Source organism: Lynx canadensis, chromosome B2, assembly GCF_007474595.2.
Source record: "Lynx canadensis isolate LIC74 chromosome B2, mLynCan4.pri.v2, whole genome shotgun sequence".
NCBI classification, from domain to species: Eukaryota; Metazoa; Chordata; class Mammalia; order Carnivora; family Felidae; genus Lynx; species Lynx canadensis.
This window is the reverse complement of record NC_044307.1, coordinates 3479154-3498914: the sequence shown is the minus strand read 5'-3', so window position 1 is coordinate 3498914 and position 19761 is coordinate 3479154. Positions and strand designations below refer to the sequence as shown.

The 19761-nt window shown below is 50.4% G+C and overlaps 1 protein-coding gene and 2 non-coding genes across 3 annotated transcripts; 2 read left to right on the top strand and 1 right to left on the bottom strand.

Moving 5' to 3' along the window:
- The first annotated feature begins 243 nt into the window (after positions 1–243).
- On the top strand, positions 244–7735 carry BTN1A1 (butyrophilin subfamily 1 member A1). The gene is made up of 8 exons (XM_030316885.1): positions 244–846; positions 1351–1487; positions 1635–1982; positions 3406–3687; positions 4433–4582; positions 5011–5031; positions 5126–5152; positions 5825–7735. Exons 2-8 carry the CDS (start codon positions 1409–1411, stop codon positions 6496–6498), a joined length of 1581 nt encoding a protein of 526 aa, XP_030172745.1. The 5' UTR covers positions 244–846; positions 1351–1408; the 3' UTR covers positions 6499–7735.
- A 4313-nt stretch (positions 7736–12048) lies between these two features.
- On the top strand, positions 12049–12131 carry TRNAL-CAG. The gene has a single exon. It is a non-coding gene; the product is annotated as a tRNA-Leu (tRNA).
- A 4037-nt stretch (positions 12132–16168) lies between these two features.
- TRNAT-AGU lies at positions 16169–16242 on the bottom strand. Its single transcript has one exon. It is a non-coding gene; the product is annotated as a tRNA-Thr (tRNA).
- Between the last annotated feature and the right edge of the window lie 3519 nt (positions 16243–19761).

Here is a 19761-nt window from a genome sequence, read left to right as displayed (position 1 = left end):
ATTACAGGAACCTACAGTATGATATTATGTAAGTATAAATAATGTTTCTGATTATGCAGAAGCTTCTTCAGTTCTGCCAGAATGTGAACAGAGGCTGTCATTGGTTGGTGACATCATGAGTGATTTCTGCTTTGTAAAAGTGTTTTCCAGAGGTGCCTGCCTGGCTCAGTCAGTGGAGCAGGAGAGCCTTGACCTTGGGGTTGTAAGTTTGAGTCCCACACTGGGTGTAGAGATTACTCAAAAATAAAATCTTAAAAAAAAATAACTAAAAAAATGTTTTCCCATGTTTTTAATTTTTTTTTTCATGACAATAAGAGGTTTAACCCCAAAATAAGGAATTGCAGGCCGAATTGCTTTCAGGGAGGCAACTTTGGGGCAGTGAAAACTGAATCACACACGCGCGTTCCCAGTCTACCCTTGAACTTTCAACCCACATAAACAACAGAGTAACAACTTCCCCTCTTCTCAATCCTTACCATCACTTGACAGGCTTAATCTCATTTAATGCTCCCAGCGCCTCCCCAACTTCGGGATAAAAGAAATGAGGCTCGAGGGGGAAAATTCACCAGCCCAGCGCCTTCCATTTCATTTTATTTAGTCCAGCCCATCCTTCTGTATCCTGGTCTTTGAGCTGAAGACTGCAAAGACACGGACCCTTCGTCTCTCCGGAAAACTTCCCCTCCCCACCCCACCCCCCAGGGCCAAGGCCTGGGAGCTGGGGGCAGGCTTTCCTGAGATCACTTCCCACTTCCTTCTTCCCCGACTTTAACTTTGGCTCCTGGGGCCACAGCCAGCTTGGTCACTTGCTAACCAGGCTCCTGGGTGCCTCTTCCTCCAAGATCAGAGGTCAGTGCCTGTGCCCGCTCTGGTCCCCCCCCCCCCCCCCCCCCCCGAGAGAGCACTTTCTCTCCCTCTGGCTCTTTCCCGGGTCCTGGGCCCTCTACCCCCTGCCCTTTACTCTCCAGCTCCCCTCCGTTCCCCCGACTTTCCTCTTCTCTCCTCCGGTTCAGTCCCCTGGTTTCCATCTCTGCCTCCATCAATTCATCTTTATTATCATTCCTGAAAGCAAATACCAAATTACTGTATGGGGGGGGGGAGGCTTTTTAGAGCAGCGGTACATTGGTACGCAACCCATTAATGGGTACCATGCCTCCCAATTCCCTTCTAGGATTCTTTTAGGGGGTTAGGGCCTGTTCGGCTGTGCACCTGCTCGGCCACACGGGGCGGTGTGCGCTCGCACCGGGAGTCTGCGGTGGGAGGGGGCGAGCGGGCGGATCCGCGTGGAAAGAGCGGTGGGAGGAGGCCGGAGAAGGGCGTCGAAAGATCCATCTCCCGGCCTGCATCTCCCAGGCGCAAGTTCTGACGCCCGCAGGACACCCGGTGACCTGCTGCCCCAGGAAGGTTGGACATGGCAGTTTTTCCAAACTCCTGCCTCCCCGCGTGCCTGCTCGTCCTCACTTTCTTCCAGCTGTCCAGGCCCGATTCGGGTAGGTCCCCCCGGGCTCCGTCTCTGGCCCCCTGGGGTGCCCCCCCCGCCCCCCCCCCGCCCCGACCTCGGCCGGGGTCCGGGTGGAGCAGACGGCCCTCCGTCCGTGTGAGTCCTCAGCTCCCCCCTGCACGCCCGGTTTGCGCAGCCCCCTTCGACGTGATCGGCCCCGCGGAGCCCGTCCTGGCCGCGCTGGGGGACGACGCCGAGCTGCCCTGCCGCCTGTCCCCGAGCGTGAGCGCCGAGCGCATGGAGCTGCGGTGGTTCCGCGGGAAGGTGGCGGCCGCGGTGCTGGTGCGCCGGGACGGCCGCGAGCGGGAGGCCGAGCAGACGGCCGAGTACCGCGGCAGGGCCACGCTGCTGGACGGCGACATCGCGGCCGGGCGCGTCGCCGTGCGCATACACCGGGTCCGGGCCTCGGACGACGGCGAGTACCGGTGCCTCTTCCGGCAGGACGGACGCTACGGGGAGGCCAGCGTGCACCTGAAGGTGGCCGGTGAGTGCGCGGGTTCGACCCTCTCCGGTGACTTCCGGGCGGCGTCCGTTTTCCCGCGGCTCCCTTGCTTTGGAAGCCACCGCGTTCGTCGTCCCGAGAAATCCCTTCTAGGGCGGAAAAGGCTGGCGGGCCGAGGGTGGGAGGTCAGCGGGAAGGCGTTGGAGAGATGGCCCCATGTTGTGATTGCGAGGCTACACCACATCCTCTCTAGTTAGCGCGCCAGAATATGCTCGATCCAGCCCCAGGCCCCAACATGAAGGTTGTGTCTGCTTGTCACCACTCCGGTGAGGGACCCTGTGCCGCGCTTTTCCGTTGCAACCTGAGGCTGCCGCGTGGATTGGTGCCTAGGGACGGGCTTCCTAGGATCCTAGAGGTGGCTGCTCGCTAACATTGTCGATCGACCTAGAAAAGTTTTTGGGTTTTGTTTCCCTTCTCTGCTTCAAGCCAAATTTCAAACTAAGGAGAATGGTAAGCATTCAGGAGGAAAGTATGTGTTGAGGTCTGACTTTCCCGCTTACTTGGAATGCCATCAAACTAATCTCTTTCTGAGCCTTATTTCCTGCTATAAAACTGGGCAATGCATCTGTCAAACAAGATTTGGCAAGAATGAAATAAAGTGAGACAGCGTATACATGAAACTGTTATTGTTACTCTTTTAAAGTGATAGACAACTTTGAGAATCTCCTCAAGGTGGCAGGCAGCCCTTTTCACGAAAAGAATACGCATTTTCACGTATACACACAAATCGAAACGTGGATTTAAACTAAGAGCTGTGGACAGGTGTTTAAGGACTCTCCTCTGCAGCTTGGTGTTTTTCTATACTCTGTAGAATTGTAAGAATATAATCAGGCTGAAAACAGAAAGGGTAAGAACAGCTTTATGTCGATATATGTTAGGACACTGGGGCAAGGAGGTTGAAACCATTTAACAAAATTCCTGAATCAGTATCACACGGAAAGGAAACTTAAATTGTCAGCTACAATCTTAATGCAGGGAACCTCCAATCCCCCTTCTCCTCAGGGATACTTCTTCTCTGTTCACATCTTCTGTGTTAAATACCCACCCCTGGTTCTCCTCCTCGAAGTCTTTTCATAATACTTCCAACCACAAAGCCCTCTCCCATCTCTGGAGCTCCCTAACCTGCCTCTAAGCCATTGGTCTTGCTGTTCCTGCTGACTATGTTCCTATGTCTGTCCATCACACTCCTGCTTACATTTCAAACACTAAATCCCAATATGGCATCCCTCTCTGATAACGTTCCTTTTACTGACGTCTCAGTTTCCTCGTGTCATGAAACAGAACATGAATCCCTCTCATTCCTAGTCTCCGTGTGCCTTTCTTCCTCAGACTGTGTAACCCTATGGTTATAAGGTTCCCAGAAGGGTGTCCACTAAAGGAGTGAGGCCAGCTTCTCTCTCCATAGCTCTGGGCTCTGATCCTCAAATCCATATGGAAGTTCAAGAAAGTGGAGAGATCCGGCTGGAGTGTACTTCCGTAGGATGGTACCCAGAGCCCCAGGTGCAGTGGAGAACTTCCGAGGGAGAGTGGTTTCCATCCACATCAGAGTCTAGGAATCCTGATGAAGAAGGCCTGTTCACTGTGGCGGCTTCCGTGATCATCAGGGACACCTCCATGAAGAATATATCCTGCCATTTCCAGAACCTCCTTCTGGGCCAGGAGAAGGAAGTAGAGATCTCCATACCAGGTCAGTGAAATCAGCGTTGGGTTCCTATGTGACAGTTTTAGGGCCACATCACCTAGGGCACCTGCCCAAGCCATGCCCTCATGACACAGTTGTCTACTTTCTCCCCACCTAAGCTCCTGATCCCCGACGTGAGGGAGCCCCACCAACGTCATCAGAAGAATAGGGATTCTGAACACATCAACCCTCCCTGGATCTCATTGAAATCCCAGATTTTCCATTTTAGGAGATATATCTTAGATACAGAAGCTCTGTCCTTGGGGGCCTTCCTAATCCAGAGCGTTCTCTCCTTGAGTAACAGGAAAACCCATTTCCACCCTTGCCCCTTGGCCTCCCCCCTCCCATGCTAGAGCTCTGTCTAGGTTTCGAGGGCCCTCAGGAAAGCAGATCTTCTCATCACCCTTCCCCCCACCCCAACTATCTCTGGCTCAGGCAAGGACCTTTCCTTATTCTTTGGTCATTGAGTCCCTTTCTGTGGCACACAGAGGTGACATGTCCCCTTCCTTATTTACTTCCTGCATCCCCTTGGCTCCCATCCTGCTCCTTCCTCTCTTTCACTGCCCTCCCCTACCTGAGATCAAAATTTTTCTGAGAAGCTTAGAGCAGCACTGGAAGGACTCATTTTTGCCGTGGGAGGAACGGGGGAGGTCTAGGTCGTCCTCTCTTGCAGCCCCCTTTGCAATCGGGAGCAGAGGCAGACTTGCTCAGGGCCGCACGACAAATGTCCTTCTTGGGGATTTCATTTCAGCTCCCTTCTTCCCACGGCTGACTCCCTGGATGGTGGCAGTGGCTGTCATCTTGATGGTCCTGGGACTTCTTACAATTGCGTCCGTATTTGGCACTTGGAGACTATACAGGGAAAGAGCCCGACAGAGAAAGGATGAATTCAGCTCTAAAGGTGAGTCAGAGGCCGCTTGTCAGGAGTGCTTCCGAGTGGGGGTGGACCCAAGTCCTTTCAGAAGATATTTGGGTCTAGAATTCTGGAAGTCAAGATGGGGGGTCGTTATAAGGCACCTGAAGCCGCTGATCCCCAGTATGAAGGTCTGGGGTGCAGAAGGAGTCAAAACCAATGCAAACTGAGATATTAGACCTGATGTGCACTCACTACCCACCCTCAGACTCTCTCCTCACTTCTAACTCAGTTTCCCAGTAAAGATTAAAGATCTGATCCCAAGCCAGTAGGAACTTCCTGCACATTTCTTAGAAACATAAAATAAATAAATAAACCATAATCCTTGTTCCTCATTTATTGATAAAGCTTCAGTATTCAGGTAGAGATGAACCATTTATTCCTTTGTCATTAAGGTATTTCTGTTTGTTTTCCAGAGAAACTCCTGGAAGAGCTCAGTAAGTTCTCTCTTCTTGTCGTTAGTTCACCGACAAGGCGTCCCCTCTCTTATTAGAAACCTGTCAATGACCATCTCGTTCTCTTTCATTGCAGAACAGAAAAAGGCCACCCTGCATGCAGGTGAGTGACTGAGCTTCTCAAGGGCTCTGAGGCTCTATCACCCAGGGATTCAAAGTCCTATAATACTTGGACATAAAAACACTAACACAGTTCGTGGTGAAGATAGATAGGGGAAAGATGATGTAAACGGGCCTCACATTTTCCTCGAGGTACAGAGAGGGCCCTTGGAAGATGTTTCGAAGACAAGCCCCTGTAACAGGCACCCCTGAGGCCCTGGGGAGAGTCAACTCACACATCACCTTGTGGCTTTTGACGGAAGAGGAAAATAGAGACAGCAGAACAGGCCAAGCACCTCTCCTCCTGAGGAGACCTACGAAAGTCTAGAACAGTCTAGATAGATAGATAGATAGATAGATAGATATTTTTAATTTTTTTATTGTTTATTATTTTTGAGAGAGAGAGACAGACAGAGAGCAAGCAGGAAAGGGGCAGAGAGAGAGGGAGACACAGAATCGGAAACAGGCTCCGGGCTCTGAGCCCTCAGGACAGAGCCCGACGTGAGGCTCGAACTCACAGACTATGAGATCGTGACCTGAGCTGTAGTCAGCCGCCCAACTGACTGAGCCACCCAGGCGCCCCTATATATACACAATTTTTTTTTGAGAAGAAAGACTATGTCTTGTCACCTCTAGTGCTCACTGATGCTCAGACCAGCTCTCTCTCCGTCTCTAGTTGACGTGACTCTGGACCCAGACACCGCCCATCCCCACCTCTTTTTGTACGAGGATTCAAAATCTGTCCGGCTGGAAGATTCACGCCAGAAACTGCCCGAGAAACCGGAGAGATTTGACTCCTGGCCTTGTGTGTTGGGTCGTGAGACCTTCACGTCAGGGCGACATTTCTGGGAGGTGGAGGTGGGAGACAGGGCCGACTGGGCGGTCGGGGTGTGTAGGGAGAGTGTGGTGAAGAAAGGGTTTGACCCCATGACTCCTCAGAATGGGTTCTGGGCTGTGGAGTTGTATGGGAATGGGTACTGGGCCCTCACCCCACAGCGGACCCCTCTCCCATTGGCAGGGCCCCCCCGCCGGGTTGGGATTTTCCTGGACTATGAATCAGGAGACGTCTCCTTCTACAATATGGCCAACGGAGCCCATATCTATACTTTCTCCAATGCCTCCTTCTCTGGTCCCCTTCGGCCTTTCTTCTGCCTGTGGTCTTGTGGTAAAAAGCCCTTGACCATCTGCCCACCCACTGATGGGCCTGAGAGAGTCACAGTAGTCGTCGATGCCAAGGACTTTGCTAAGGAGATCCCGCTGTCCCCTGTGGGGGAGGACTCTGCCTCTGGGGATACGGATACCCTCCACTCTAAGCTAATCCCTACCCAGCCCAGCCAAGGGGCACCTTAAGGAATCTCCCAGCTAAACCGTTCTCCTTTATGCGAAGCCCTCCCCTCAGTCCTCTCTGAGTCGACAGCCCCCGACCTCACCCAGCCCCTGTTTCTTCCTGTTGGGTAGGGATCAGTTGGTCTTGAGAAGGTTATGTTGCTGCTGTTAGAGAGCGTGGGGTGTAGGGCCTTCCTAATCTGTTTCTGTACTGGTACTCAGGGGGCAGGCGCGTGACCCTGAAGCTGTTTCTAGTGTCCTCCTACCCCTCCCCCCAGGCCACATCCTATAGGGAGGGACAGCTCGGCTATCGAGATGGGGTTAGGTTGGCATGTGGTTATGACAGAAACATCTCAGTGTCCAGAAGAGGGATGAGTAGAGGAATAGGTTTTACACAAGCGGGAAACCCAAAAGGTTCTGGGAGGGGAAAATTCGAGGCTGAAGTCCCATAAAGGAACCTGGGGGGACATCGCAGTGGAGGAAAGGGAGGGGAACCTAGGCCAATGACGAATACCTGGCCTGCTCCTAGAGTTTTAGGGCCTCTCAGATTTTCTAAGACATGTCCTACAGAGTAAAGGGAACTGGCCCTACTTTTGTGGGATCTGAAAAAAATGGTGTGGGGGCATGGAGAAGGGATGAAGGGAGCAGGGCTGGGGGCCGGACAGAAGATCTGACCCCGGGAGAAAACGGGAGACAAAACCCAAGCTGTGTGCGTGGCCACGACGCGGATCCTGCTTTCCTCTCTGCGGCCTCCTGTTTCCCCCTCACCTGGAGTCATTCCAGCCTCACTTACTGGGCCCCACAACTTTCCAGCTCTATTCCTCCTTTTGACTTAGAATCTCTCCATCTCAGAGCCTTTCTAGAAACCCTGGTCAGTGATGTCCCCTCTTTAGCAGCCGGTGTCGGCCTCGGGGCCCCTCAGCCCTCATCCCAACATCTGGTTTAGCCCCCTCACACCCCCCTTCCATCCGCTCCCCAAGCAGCTCATGCCCACGCCCCGCCACCGGTCACTCTCCCCGCCCAGCTTTCCTGCGTGCCGTTCTCCCCGGGGTCCCCGGAGGCTGTGTCATCGCGCTCGACACAGCTAGACTGACCGCACCTGCTTGTGTTTGCGCTTTCCCGTATACTTGGGGCTTGTCACGCCAACGGACCGCAGGTGTATCTGGGCTCGCCCCTTCTACTTCCGTGGTGTTCTTCCAGTTTCCGGCATGGGTGTCGCCCGTGGTCTTGACCTAATAAATAAGTCTGTTGATTGCTGAAAGCGGCATCTGCAACCTTCCTTTCTTTATCCCAACAAGTGGAACCGAGACAGAAACAGGAAAGAAACCGCCGGGGAGCGCAGCTGCCCGGCCGCGGCAGCGTGGTTCTATGTAGCCAAGACTCACCCGCAGGCCTGACGGCAGTGGGCTCACCGAGGGCGCAAGGGCTATCGTCCCAGTAGGGTCTAGCTGCTTACAGAAAGGGTCTAGCTGCTTACTGGCGTGCCAGTCGCTGCCTCCCCTCAGCCTCTGTGTGGGTGGTGACCCCGTATCGACTGCTGAAGAGGTAACTGACTACGGGTGTCGGTGAGCGAAGCCACCTCTTGAAATTTTAACAGTACTTTTCCAGGAGGAGGAAATATTGGGGAAATTGTGAATTGTAGGGCCTAGTAATTGGAAAAATAAAAATAAAAACCTTGGGTGATCTTTAGACACCCCTCTTTCAGAGGTGCCTGGGTGGCTCAATCGGTTAAGCGTCCAACTCTTGGTTTGGGCCCAGGTCACGCTTTCCCGGTTTGTGAGTTCAAGCCCCACATCGGGCTCTGGGATGGCGGCGTGGAGCCTGCTTGGGATTTCTCTCTCTCTCTCTCTCTCTCTCTCTCTCTCGTTCCCTCTCCGCCCCTTCCCTGCTTGTTCTCTGTCTCTCAAAAATAAATACACATTGAAAAAAGAAAAGAAAAAAACCACTCCCCCAGAGGGGAAGCCCTGTGGATTCCCACTTGAGGACCTGAGGACATCTGTAGTTCTGTGAGCTGAACGCTTTCCCCGGTGTTGCCCCAAGCAAGCAAGGCTCGGGAGCGGTCTCCTTCACACATGGTCTGACCTTAATGCAATTCAACCAGCTCTGAGCGTGAGGCTCCAAAGATTCACCAAATGGTGGGCATATCACCTAATATGCGTGTCTTCTGCTAAGGAGTCATCAAAGTCAGATCCGTTACAGGTCAAGCAAGAAATCCAGATCCCGATTACATCCACACTAACATATTATTTCCATTATTGCACTGCATATATTTCTCATGATTAAGATAAAATCCAACTTTTCTAAATTTTCAGTCCGCTGACTACCCTCACAGAGGATTGTGGCAAATTTAAAACCCAGCATTCTCTCTTAGGGGAAAATTCTGAACACCAGACAGGTCTCTTACCATCACATTCACTGTGTATTGTGACAGGTGATATTGTCAACAACTCTATCACTCACCTTTGTGATTGTCACCCCCCGGGCCCCATTTCCATTTAGGTTTTGATTATGGTTTTGGTTTCAGTGTCTTCCTACGGACTTGGGGTTCAAGACCTACATAACAATATCTAGATAATGACATTTCCACATGGGCATTATTGTAAAGTCATTCCGCATAAAGGCTTGTAAATCAGGCGACCACACAGGTGGTATTTGGGAAAGGGATCAAGAAGAAAATGTAATGCATGAGAAGTGACTGTCAACACAACCCCATCTGCCTCCTTTAAGAGATGAGGATCTGAAGCCAAGAGACATAAAGTGATTTCTTTCTTTTTTTTTTTTAATGTTTATTTATTTATGAGACAGAGACCGAGCGTGAATGGGGGAGGGTCAAAGAGAGAGAGACACACGAATCTGAAGCAGGCTCCAGGCTCTGAGGTGTCAGCACAGAGCCCGACGTGGGGCTCGAACTCACAGAGTGCGTGAGATCACGACCTGAGCCAGAAGCCCAACGACTGAGCCACCCGGGCGCCCTGACATAACATGATTCATTAAAACATATAGTCTGTGCCTAAGCCAGGACCTGAAAGCGGGTGTCCTTGCTATCTGTCCAGGACATCTCATACTGAACAAACTATAGTTGAGTGGGAGGACTAAAGACTCCGAGATATTATCAAGGTGGGACCTGCTGGCTCAGGAGCTTCTTAGGCATGAAGAGGGTCAGGAGAAGAAAAGAGTAACTAAGTGTGCCACCTTATACTTGGGCCAAGGGCGGGCACCCGGAGAACCAGACAGAAAGGGCCCCTTCCATCATTTCGTGGATTCCCCCAACACCCAGTGCCCTCCTTTCCACGCCCCTTCCTCAAACACTTCTCACCCCACGCTGTCCTCCCCAGGCCGGCCACCCTACACGGCACCCCTGGGAGAAAAACATCATATAGCACGACTCGAGTGTTCATGTTTGTTCAAATTATACTTTCAGAAAGTCGAAGAAAAAGTCTCAATCTTTCAAAAATACTTGGGAGCCTCAGGCAGTTGCTTTGCTGGTGTAACGTATAATGTGTGTCCGGAGACGTATTTGTGAAACCTCACCGAGAACGGACGGCGCTGCCACAGGAACCCGTCTCTGAGACTAGAAGGACAGACAGCCATAGATTTTAATCAGCTCTCTGACTCTCCTCCCCTCCCCCCAGGACTCTTGACCTCCCCACGATCCGTGGTTTCCTTGACCATTCAAGGAAAACGGTCAGGAGGCACAGTGCAAACCAGACAGCAGATTCCTAGGAAACGTCCGTGTCCTTCCTCCTTCCCCCCACCCCCAGCTCTAGCCTCTTTGCGTGAAGCACACCCTCGAGGAAGAACTTATCTGATGAGCCTTGAGGCTCTTTTTCCAGCTGGCACCGGCTACCGGGGCCTGGAGGAAACGGTGAGTCTCGGGATGTTCTGGCTTTATCCCTGAATCTCCTAAAAGAGACGAGCCTGGGTGTGGCTGGGCTTCTGGAACCCGGAAAGCGTATCTGCGTCCCGGACAGATCTATTCGTCTTCACAAAATGCTCACGTGCAACCACTCCGACTGTTGGATTGGAATGTGCTCTCTGGATCGTTTCCATCTTATCTCTGGGAAAGGCTGGGCCCTGGCATTTCAGGTGCCGGGGAAAACCCTCCTTTGCTGATGGTCATCTCTGGCCATCTCCCACGATCCACCTTCAGACATCCCACGCAGGTGGACACGCACACACACGGAGCCTATGAACAGCCCCCGTGAGTCGTGCTTTGGCCGGCGGCACTCCACGTTTTACAAATATTTGGGGCCAGAGCCCTGGGCCACGGAGGCCTGAACACGTTTTCTGAATGCGGCCCCTCCACCTCACCCTTAAGGGATTCAGCCTTTTTCTGAAGCTAAATCCTAAAATAATGATCTCGAACTTGGGTGCACACTAGAATCACCCGGGGGGGGAAGGGGAAACCGTAAGGAATACGGTCCTCAGGTGGAACTCTCAGGACCCCAATTCGATGAGGCGGGGAGGCTGCTGGCAGTATGAGCGCGCTTTCACATGGCACCAGCTCACGCCAGAGCAGCTTCTCTGGTAAGAATTGCGGGGTTACTGTGCCTCCAGCCAGTGACTCTCAAACCTGGACACATCTCAGAATCCCCTGGAGTGCTGGTTACACACAGATTCCTGGACTCTACCCCCCAAATGTCTGACTCGGTAGGTCTGGGTGAGACTGAGAACTACTTGCGTCTAACTGGTTCTCTGGGGACGGGGATTTGATGCTTCATTTAAGCGCTCAAGCTTTGTATTTCTTCACATGAATTTAGATGAAACTGTTAGGAAAGCCGTTTCTCAGGTCAACACGGGCCAAACGACTTGTCCGCAAGCCTCCAGGCAGTTGACTCACTAGTCCTTTGTTTGAAACTCACGGCCAGGTTCCCCGACTCCCCGTCGGCATGTCCTGACCACAGCATCCCGACGCTAACACTGGACAAGAAACCCCGAGGTAGGTCCCATCAGACGTGAAGTGTGCTTAGAGAAGTTGCTGCAGTAGAGGCCCGGCATCGAGGGCCCCTGTGCCAGGTTTACTAGATGCAGAAACTTCTTCTGTTCCCCGCAGTAGAACATCCACACAGTAATGCCGGCAAATCCTCAGTGCAGAGAGTTCAACGAATTCAGAACGAGAAGCTCCACTCGCCCGCCTGCTAACGCCGCTTCCCGGGGCGGCGCCCGCTGGGAGGAGGGGGAGGGTCAGCGAGCGCCTGCGGGCAGGGCTGCAGCCTGCGCGCCCCTGCCGCGGCCCCAAACCTCCCGGGAGAAAGCGCGTATTCCGGCGACGCGGTGCCACGAGTTCAGCAGGGTTCTGCCCCCTGTGGGGGGAGGGCGCCCTTCTCCCCGGGCATCCCGCCCCGCCCCTCCCGGGGGCCTGGAATCGAATCCGCGGTCGCACGGCAGGTGCCACTCGGCCGCGCCCGGAGCCGGGTGCTATTTATTGCGCGCGGGACGCCGGGGCCGGCGTCCCGCGCGCGGCTCACGAAGGAGCGCTCGTTTCACTCCTGCCCGGAAGGGTTCCGCATCCGGAACTGCTTGGTGTGTGGGTAGAGACACAAATAAATTCGGAGCAAGCCCGCCCGCCAGCGAGTCAGGATGGCCGAGCGGTCTAAGGCGCTGCGTTCAGGTCGCAGTCTCCCCTGGAGGCGTGGGTTCGAATCCCACTCCTGACAGAGCGGTCGTTTTTTTCGAATCCTTACAATGGAAGGTGGCCCGCTACTTTTTCCAATATTCCAACAGCGGAATGATCAACTGAAAAAAAAAAAAATTCTTGTCTATGCTCTCGAATGTAAGCACTCGGTACGTAGAAGATGATGTAAGGTCTGGTAGTTTTCATCTCCTTTCTCTGTAATTGTCTCTCCTCTCACATTCGAGGAATTGAATGAATACTACTCCTAAGTTACAAGCGCTGATGTCGGCAGGGCCCTCTTTTGTTTGCTTATAGATTTCTTTTTAATAATACCCTTTTCTCAAGTTCATGTCCCATCCTCCACCCCCATAAGAAATTTGTGGAGAGAGGGTATCTTTTTCCTTCTCAATGTTTTTGTGGAACATATATTTTTGGTTTCAGTGCTTTCGTTTTTAATCCACATAAATGACACTGTTTCATATATCCTATTCCATTTTATTTTATTTTATTTTATTTTATTTTACATCCAAGTTAGCTAGCATATAGTGCAACAGTGATTTCACCAGTATATTTAATGCCCCTTACCCATTTAGCCCATCCCCCCTCCCACGACCCCTCCAGTAACCCTCTGTTTGTTCCCCATATATGAGCCTCTTATGTTTTGTCTCCCTCCCTATTTTTTTTCAAAAAAATTTTAATGTTTATTTATTTTTAAGAGAGAAAGAGACAGAGCATGAGTGGAGAAGGGGCAGAGAGAGAGAGGGACACAGAATCCGAAGCAGACTCCAGGCTCTGAGCTGTCAGCATAGGGCCAGACCCCGGGCTCCAACTCACAAATTGTGAGATCATGACCTGAGCCAAAGTAGGAAGCTCAACCAACTGAGCCACCCGGGTGCCTCCCCTCCCAGTTTTTATATTATTTTTGCTTCCCTTCTCTTATGTTCATCTGTTTTGTATCTTAAAGTCCTCATAGGAGTGAAGTCATGTGATATTTGTCTTTCTCTGACTAATTTCGCTTAGCATCATACCCTCCAGTTCCATCCACGTAGCTGCAAATGGCAAGATTTCATTCTTTTTGATTGCCGAGTAATACTCCATTGTATATATATACCACATCTTCTTTATCCATTCATCCATCGTATCCCATTCAATTTTTACCTCATTTCCATCCTACCACGGTTTTGAGGTTTACCTATGTTGCCGTATGCACATCTAGACCATTGCTTTTAATTGCTGCACAGAGATCTGCAAGCGTGGGTTTGCCTACTCACCCAGGGATGACTCCCAGACTGGGTTCAACGCCTGGCCACCACAAAAAAAAAAAAAAAAAAAAAAAAAAAGCCATCAATGAACGTCTTCCTATGTTTTCCATTATGAATCTTTCCTTGACATAGAGCGGGAGCAAATGACAGGTGATGAGGGTCTGACAGTTAAAAAGGTTAGACTTCAGAACTGGATCTATGACCCAGGGAATGTGATTTAGACACGTAGAAATTCATGTTTAGTGACATCTTCAGAAATATCCCTCAAATTCAAGTTTCCTGATGTTCAGACTGCTTATCTTAAGCATCAATAGTTACAGCTACAAATATTAACAGTGCTTCTATTTTGAACTCAAAACTTAGATAGTGAATATTATTGTAACATAATTTCTTGCAAAGCCCCAAGTAATCAAAAAGCACAGGCCACTGGAATTTTCTCCTCACCATTCCATTTTTAAAAGAAATCCGATCCAATCCCAGGTTACAAGGACAGAAAACAGAGGGAATCTGTTTTATGATCATTGATAATCATTCTACCCTCTCCCAAATTCCTCAAAATTCACAGAAACCTTCATACATACACTGAAAGAAAAGCGAGTTGGTATTGCTTAGAAAGACTGTCCTCAGTAAGGTTAGAAAAGAACAAGCAAACGAGGGTTCTCCTTATCGTCCAGGTGGCCACACACCCAGTCCATTTCTGCCCATTTAGTGTCCTCCCTTGGGCCCTGGCAACATATGAGAAAAGAGGAAATGGCAAACAGGTGCAAAGAGAAGCATTTAGAGACACTTGGAGGGCGAACGGGTTCAATGGTCTTCAGGCTACAGGGGCCCCTGACTCTGCCACTGATAAGCTATGTGACCTTCCGGGCAAGTGACTTTGTAAGCCCGTGCCTTGGTGCCCTCCTCTGTAAAGGGAAGGAAATAACTGAACATCACTTCATAAGTAGGCTGTGAGGATTGCATGACTTAGTAGATATAAAGTGCTTGGCAAAGAACACTTTATTTGCCTGGAAAATCAGAAACACCTGATAAATGATATTTTTTGTTACAATAGAGCACCCGCTCTCTGCTGGGGCCTGTGCTGAACTCTGGAGATCGGAGATCGCCCTTATTTGAGAGAAAGAGAGAGGGCTTGAGCAGGGGACTGGCAGAGAGAGAGGGAGAGAGAAGCGCAAGCAGGCTCCGCACTGTCGGAGCAGAGCCCGCCGGGGGCCTGAACCCATGACCATGAGATCATGACCTGAGCAGAAACCAAGAGGCAGATTCTTAACCGGCTGAGCCACCAAGGTGCCCCAGTAGCACGTGGTCTTTAAAAACAAAACAAAACATGAAGCAGGCAAGCAAGCAAACAAATTTATCCCGTGAAGCATTTGATGACTTACGGTCAGGTCAAGTCCATCTGTGGTCTTTATGAGAGTTTCAGGATCTGCACACACACAGCCACGCAGTCTACCCCTCTCCTCCCACCCGCCGTCGCTTCCTCGGATCTTCACCTGTAGCCACCCACGGTCCCCTTTGCCAGGAGCATCTTTTCCACGCCTTCTCTCCAGCCCCCTCTCTACATCTCCTCCATGCTCAGTATGGGTGTCACTTCTTCGTGAAGTCTTCCCCCACCTCTTTCCTCCACCAGTCTGGGCTAGTGAACTGCGGCCCCCAGGGCCCCCACCCCCAGTGTTATCACCCGCCACTACCCTGCAACTGCCATTGAACTGTCTGCCGCACCCTCCCCCCAGGCTTTTTACAGCACCATTCATGACCCATGTGCGACTGGCATGGCGCTTGCATAGAACTGGCTCTGGACAAGTAGGCACCGGGAGGCTAAACAAACATTGGATTGTAAATCATTTCCACTCGTACACGTAAATCACTTTCATGGTCCATATATGGAGAGGTAGAAAGGCTTTCAAGCTTTTGGGGAGAGATGGTTAGAGTCCTCACCTGGAATATTCTAGAGCTCCAAGAGCCAGCACCATTACCTCAGTGGTACAGATCGTGCACTCTGTCAAGGGCCTCTGGGCTGGAAGCATCCCGGTAAAGGTGTTCCTGGACCCTGATGGAGCAGGGGGTGAAGGTCAAGTGAAATTCAGTAGCAGGGTGAAGTAGTGTTCTAGTGCTGACGTCTACACCATGACTCAGCCTGGGAGTCTGCGCCTTGGCTCTTCCTGAACGGCTTGGAGTCAGCCTGGGGCTGCCATTTTCAAGTCGGCCTGTCCCAGTGGGCTATCCATCCACTCTGTGACGTACAGACAGTTGCTTCTTCCTGACGCCTCTTTTCTGAAATCACCGGTGACAAATAGTTTGAGTTTGATGCTCCTTTCCGAAAAAGTCTGAGCACAACACCACCTGTTAAATCAGTTATTTGCGGCTTGCGTGATGTGGTTGGATTTTAGTGGCTGCTGTGAATTGAGATGCTGCACATGTAGCAATCATTCCGGAGGCTGCGCTTTCTGCAAATATTGCCTGCCGATTGTAAGAGTGCATTGGTTTGGAATTCCCCCAGGAAAGAGGATCGGGTGACCAGAGATTATGATGTTGCTTGTAGTTTAAACTTGGTGATTTTGCCTTCTGCTTTCCTTAGTTTCCTCTAGTATTGGCTGCAAAAAAAAAAAAAAAAAAAAATTACGTGTAAAATAAGTGTTGACACAAAGGAAGATCGAAACTCTTTCTCCTGAAAGAAACGCAAACTCTTTTCTCTCTATGCAGAGTGGCCACCCTGAAATCCACATAAAACACTTTGACGAAATTCCGTAGGGGAATTTACCCTTGATGTTATACTTTGATCGCGCATTCTCTTTGCTGGGAGCGGGAAAACCACAAAAGGCCCCGCTGGGATTCGAACCCAGGATCTCCTGTTTACTAGACAGGCGCTTTAACCAGCTAAGCCACGGAGCCGGCACGCCTGCCTGCTTCCAAACCGACATAGAAAAGGAATGATGTTTGCTTTCCTTGCGTGCGTGTCTGCATTTTCCCACCACTGAGGGTCAGGAGCAGCCTAGAGGCTTCTCTAGGCCCAAAAGATGAATCAGTCCCCGCTTCGCCCCCAGAAGACCTAAGAAACTGCGCGGCTGCAGGAAAACTGAGGCCCCTTCCCGCAGGCGCCGGAAAGCGTCTTGTCCCAGAAACTGCGGGGAGGGCGGTTCTCACGCCTCCGCGGGGAGTGTGACCCAGGGCCCCAGGGAGGGGACGCCCGGCTTTTCCACCACAACTTCCCCCAGCACCGAGAACCGTTCCCTCGGGAAGCGAACTCTGTGTTCTGAGTGTCACGGTCTTTAATGAAAACTCCAGTCATTCCTTACCCCATGGCTTTCCCTAAAATTGGGTTCCACCTGCCTGCTTCTGCTTATAAGGCTAACTAGTGGAATCCCACAGCCGCAACTTTAGAAATACGAGACTTCATGATTAACATCTAGTTTTAGCAAGAGATAGAGAAGCAGCCCCCTCTCCTCCGCAGCTACAGAGGGAGACAAGCTTTCTTGTCCTAAAACTGGTCCAAAGGATTTGTTTTGATTAAGATGTCAAATTGAGAGCATTCACAAGAACTTCTGTATTGTCACGGGGACTTGTGTGTTTGTCACTCTTCCCCAATTTATTCTATTCTCTGTAAAATAAATCTGTCCTTGGGAATAAGATTTGAACAAAGGGTGTTAGTGAAACTCGCAAGAGTTTACAAATTATTGCCATAACCCGAGAATGTAACTTCCCAGATGAAACCTCTAATTACGATTGGCTGTGTTGCCCGAAATCTGTTCTCCTGGGGATAATGCTGAAATCAGCCTTTCGGTATTTCTAAATTGGATCCACATTTGAAGGATTTCGCTGTCACACTGTAAAAGGCAGCCCTTGGCACTTAACCACCACCTCCACACAGTTGAGGGCTGGGGTATAAAAGCCCATGACTCTGCTAGATTTCCCACTGCAGTAAAAACCCTGAAAGTCTATGAAACATGAAATCGGTTTGAGCCTCCATGAAATAAGCACCTATTTCTTTAATATGATAAGATTAGCCATTACATTATTAGTGTGCTGGGAGCCAACATAATCATAAAGAGCACAGCCACACCTACTATGGCCTTGACCAAACTGTGGCAGATTATCAGAAAGACAGCAGAGCGGTATTTGGTCGGGGTTTTTCCTTTGGTTGGTCACCAGCGGTCAAAATCGGCAGTGAAATGCTGCTAAGTCAAAGCAGCTGTTTAACAAGCCGCAGACAAATCTTGGGGGAAAAACTGAGACTTAGAACAATCGCTTCCAGAACTCTGGGTGCGAATTCTCTCCTCTACGCAATCCCCAGTGTGGCCGGCAAAGCCCGTGGAAGGGCCTCTCACACTTGGCTCTGTTCCTCGCATCTGAAACTGGAGAAGGTGTGGATCTCTGTGTCACCGACTGCTGACAATAATGTAAAGAAACACGGGAGGGGCAGAGAGTGCCATTGTCCACATGCTTGAGAGAGAAACCAGAAGAACAGTGCACTGCGATGGTTATCTTGATGTGTGAACTTGGCTAGGCTGTACAGTGCCCAGTTATTCAACTGAACACTAATCTGGATGTTGCTGTAAAGATATGTTGTAAATATCTTCATGGGTTAACCTGGTTACAATGAGTTGACTGTAAGATCCTCAGTAATACGGGTGAGCCAGCCAGCCGAACCAATTATTATTTCCCATGAATTATTATTTCCAACCAGGTGAAAGGCTTTATTTAAAAGCAAAATGGAGGCTTCCCGGAGGAAGAAGAAAATCTGTCTTAAGACTGTAGCATCAGCTCCTGCCTGAGATTTTCTAAACTACAGGCCTGCTCCGCAGATTTCAGACTCGCCAGGCTTTGAAATAGTCATTCATTCATTCGTTCATTCATTCATTCATTCATTCATTCATATTCTCTTACTAGTTCTGTGGTTTTTTTTTTTTCTGGACTCTGTTTCTCTGACTGATACAACCACTGAAGAAAAGACTGACGCTAGAAACTGGAACTCTCAGAAAAGGTGACCCCTAGAAAGCTCTCCAAAAACAAAATGAAAGCATGCCTCGGCTCATGTCAGGTTGTGAGCATCGCGGAGAACTTGGAGGCCGCTGAAGCTTTCAAAACCCGCCCAACGAAGGGAGGTCTCTGCAGACACCGAGGAGAGAACATGTGGACGGGGCCTCCAGCTAGCTGAGTTGAGGCCCATTTTAGAGGTGCAAGACGCGACCCGCGGCTCCAGGGACGCCTTGGGGTCTGGCCTGCCTGCCCATCCTGGGTATGCGATGAGGGTAAAATAGAACCGAGAAGTACCCCAGTTTGCTTCATTTCTCAAAATTCAAGCGTGAGTGTTCGTGTTTCCAAACTGCTCTTGAGAACAGAAATCTCCTTTTGCTTCTTATAGGGAGGCGATAGTCTGTGAACTCGGATGGGAAAATAAATATTTATCTTGACGAACTTGATACTGAAACTTTGTGTTTTATTCCATCTTGAGTGTTGGCAACAAATTACTGTTGTATCTCAGCCCTTTTTATTTTGTCATTTTTGGAGATCACAAGTATTTCACATCAAACTACAGTTGTTACAAATTTCTTTAAATATCATGGATGCTCATTAGTGCTTTGAATTACGGTATTGATTAGACCTGCTGTACATCGTCAGTTAGTGCATTAATAGAGGAGCAAAAATATTGCCACGGCACACGTTTTTAATATTTTGGTAACATATTTCAGTGTAATTGATTTCCCTTTGAAATCGTACGTATTTATCTTTTTTTCTTTCTAGCCAAAACGATTATTCTGTGAGGCAGTCCATAACCACCAAAGTGCCCTAGGCATACAAGTACAAAACCTGGCCAGAGGTCTCCTGTTCCATTGTCCAGGGGGAGATTCCTAACTAGGTCTACTAGAAGGTTATGCAGAAAGAGCAGGAACACCTGTATTATTCTTAAGGGCCGTTGCAACCTTATGAACTGAAAACGACTATTTTCTACACTCAGTGGATATGTTCTCGATGTCAGGCAGTTTCACTCGGTTAACAGCCGTCAACTTATCCGCGATGCTCACCCAGGCATGGAGACGACGATTACTTCTCAAGAATTCCGGAGACTGAAACGCACACCTGGGAGACGCTTACTCGCTTCCTGAGAAAGCAAACACGCGCAGTCACGCGTGCGAGCTGACGATGCCCCTTTCAAAGGTGTCAAATTGGGAGTCGCAGGCCCAGCGGTAGGCGCGCAGGCAAGCAGGTGCTTAGCACAGAGCCTTGCTTGGTAAGTACTGAAACACATTTTTTAACGACCGAAGGAGAGACAAGAGAGCACGCCAGATCACGCCACCCCACCACGACCTCCAAGTCCCAACAGATCACATCCACGGTCCTCGCAAGCGGGGGGTCTGTGCGCGCTCTCGCCCCTCCAGGCTCTTTTCCCTGATACCCGCATTTCTCTCTCGT

Excerpts from the sequence above, each read along its gene's own strand:
- BTN1A1 (XM_030316885.1), top strand. The coding sequence starts at position 1,409 with ATGGCAGTTTTTCCAAACTCCTGCCTCCCCGCGTGCCTGCTCGTCCTC. Across the intron at positions 1,488-1,634 it reads GCTGTCCAGGCCCGATTCGG|CCCCCTTCGACGTGATCGGC; the intron begins GTAGGTCCCCCC and ends CGGTTTGCGCAG. Across the intron at positions 4,583-5,010 it reads GGATGAATTCAGCTCTAAAG|AGAAACTCCTGGAAGAGCTC; the intron begins GTGAGTCAGAGG and ends TTTGTTTTCCAG.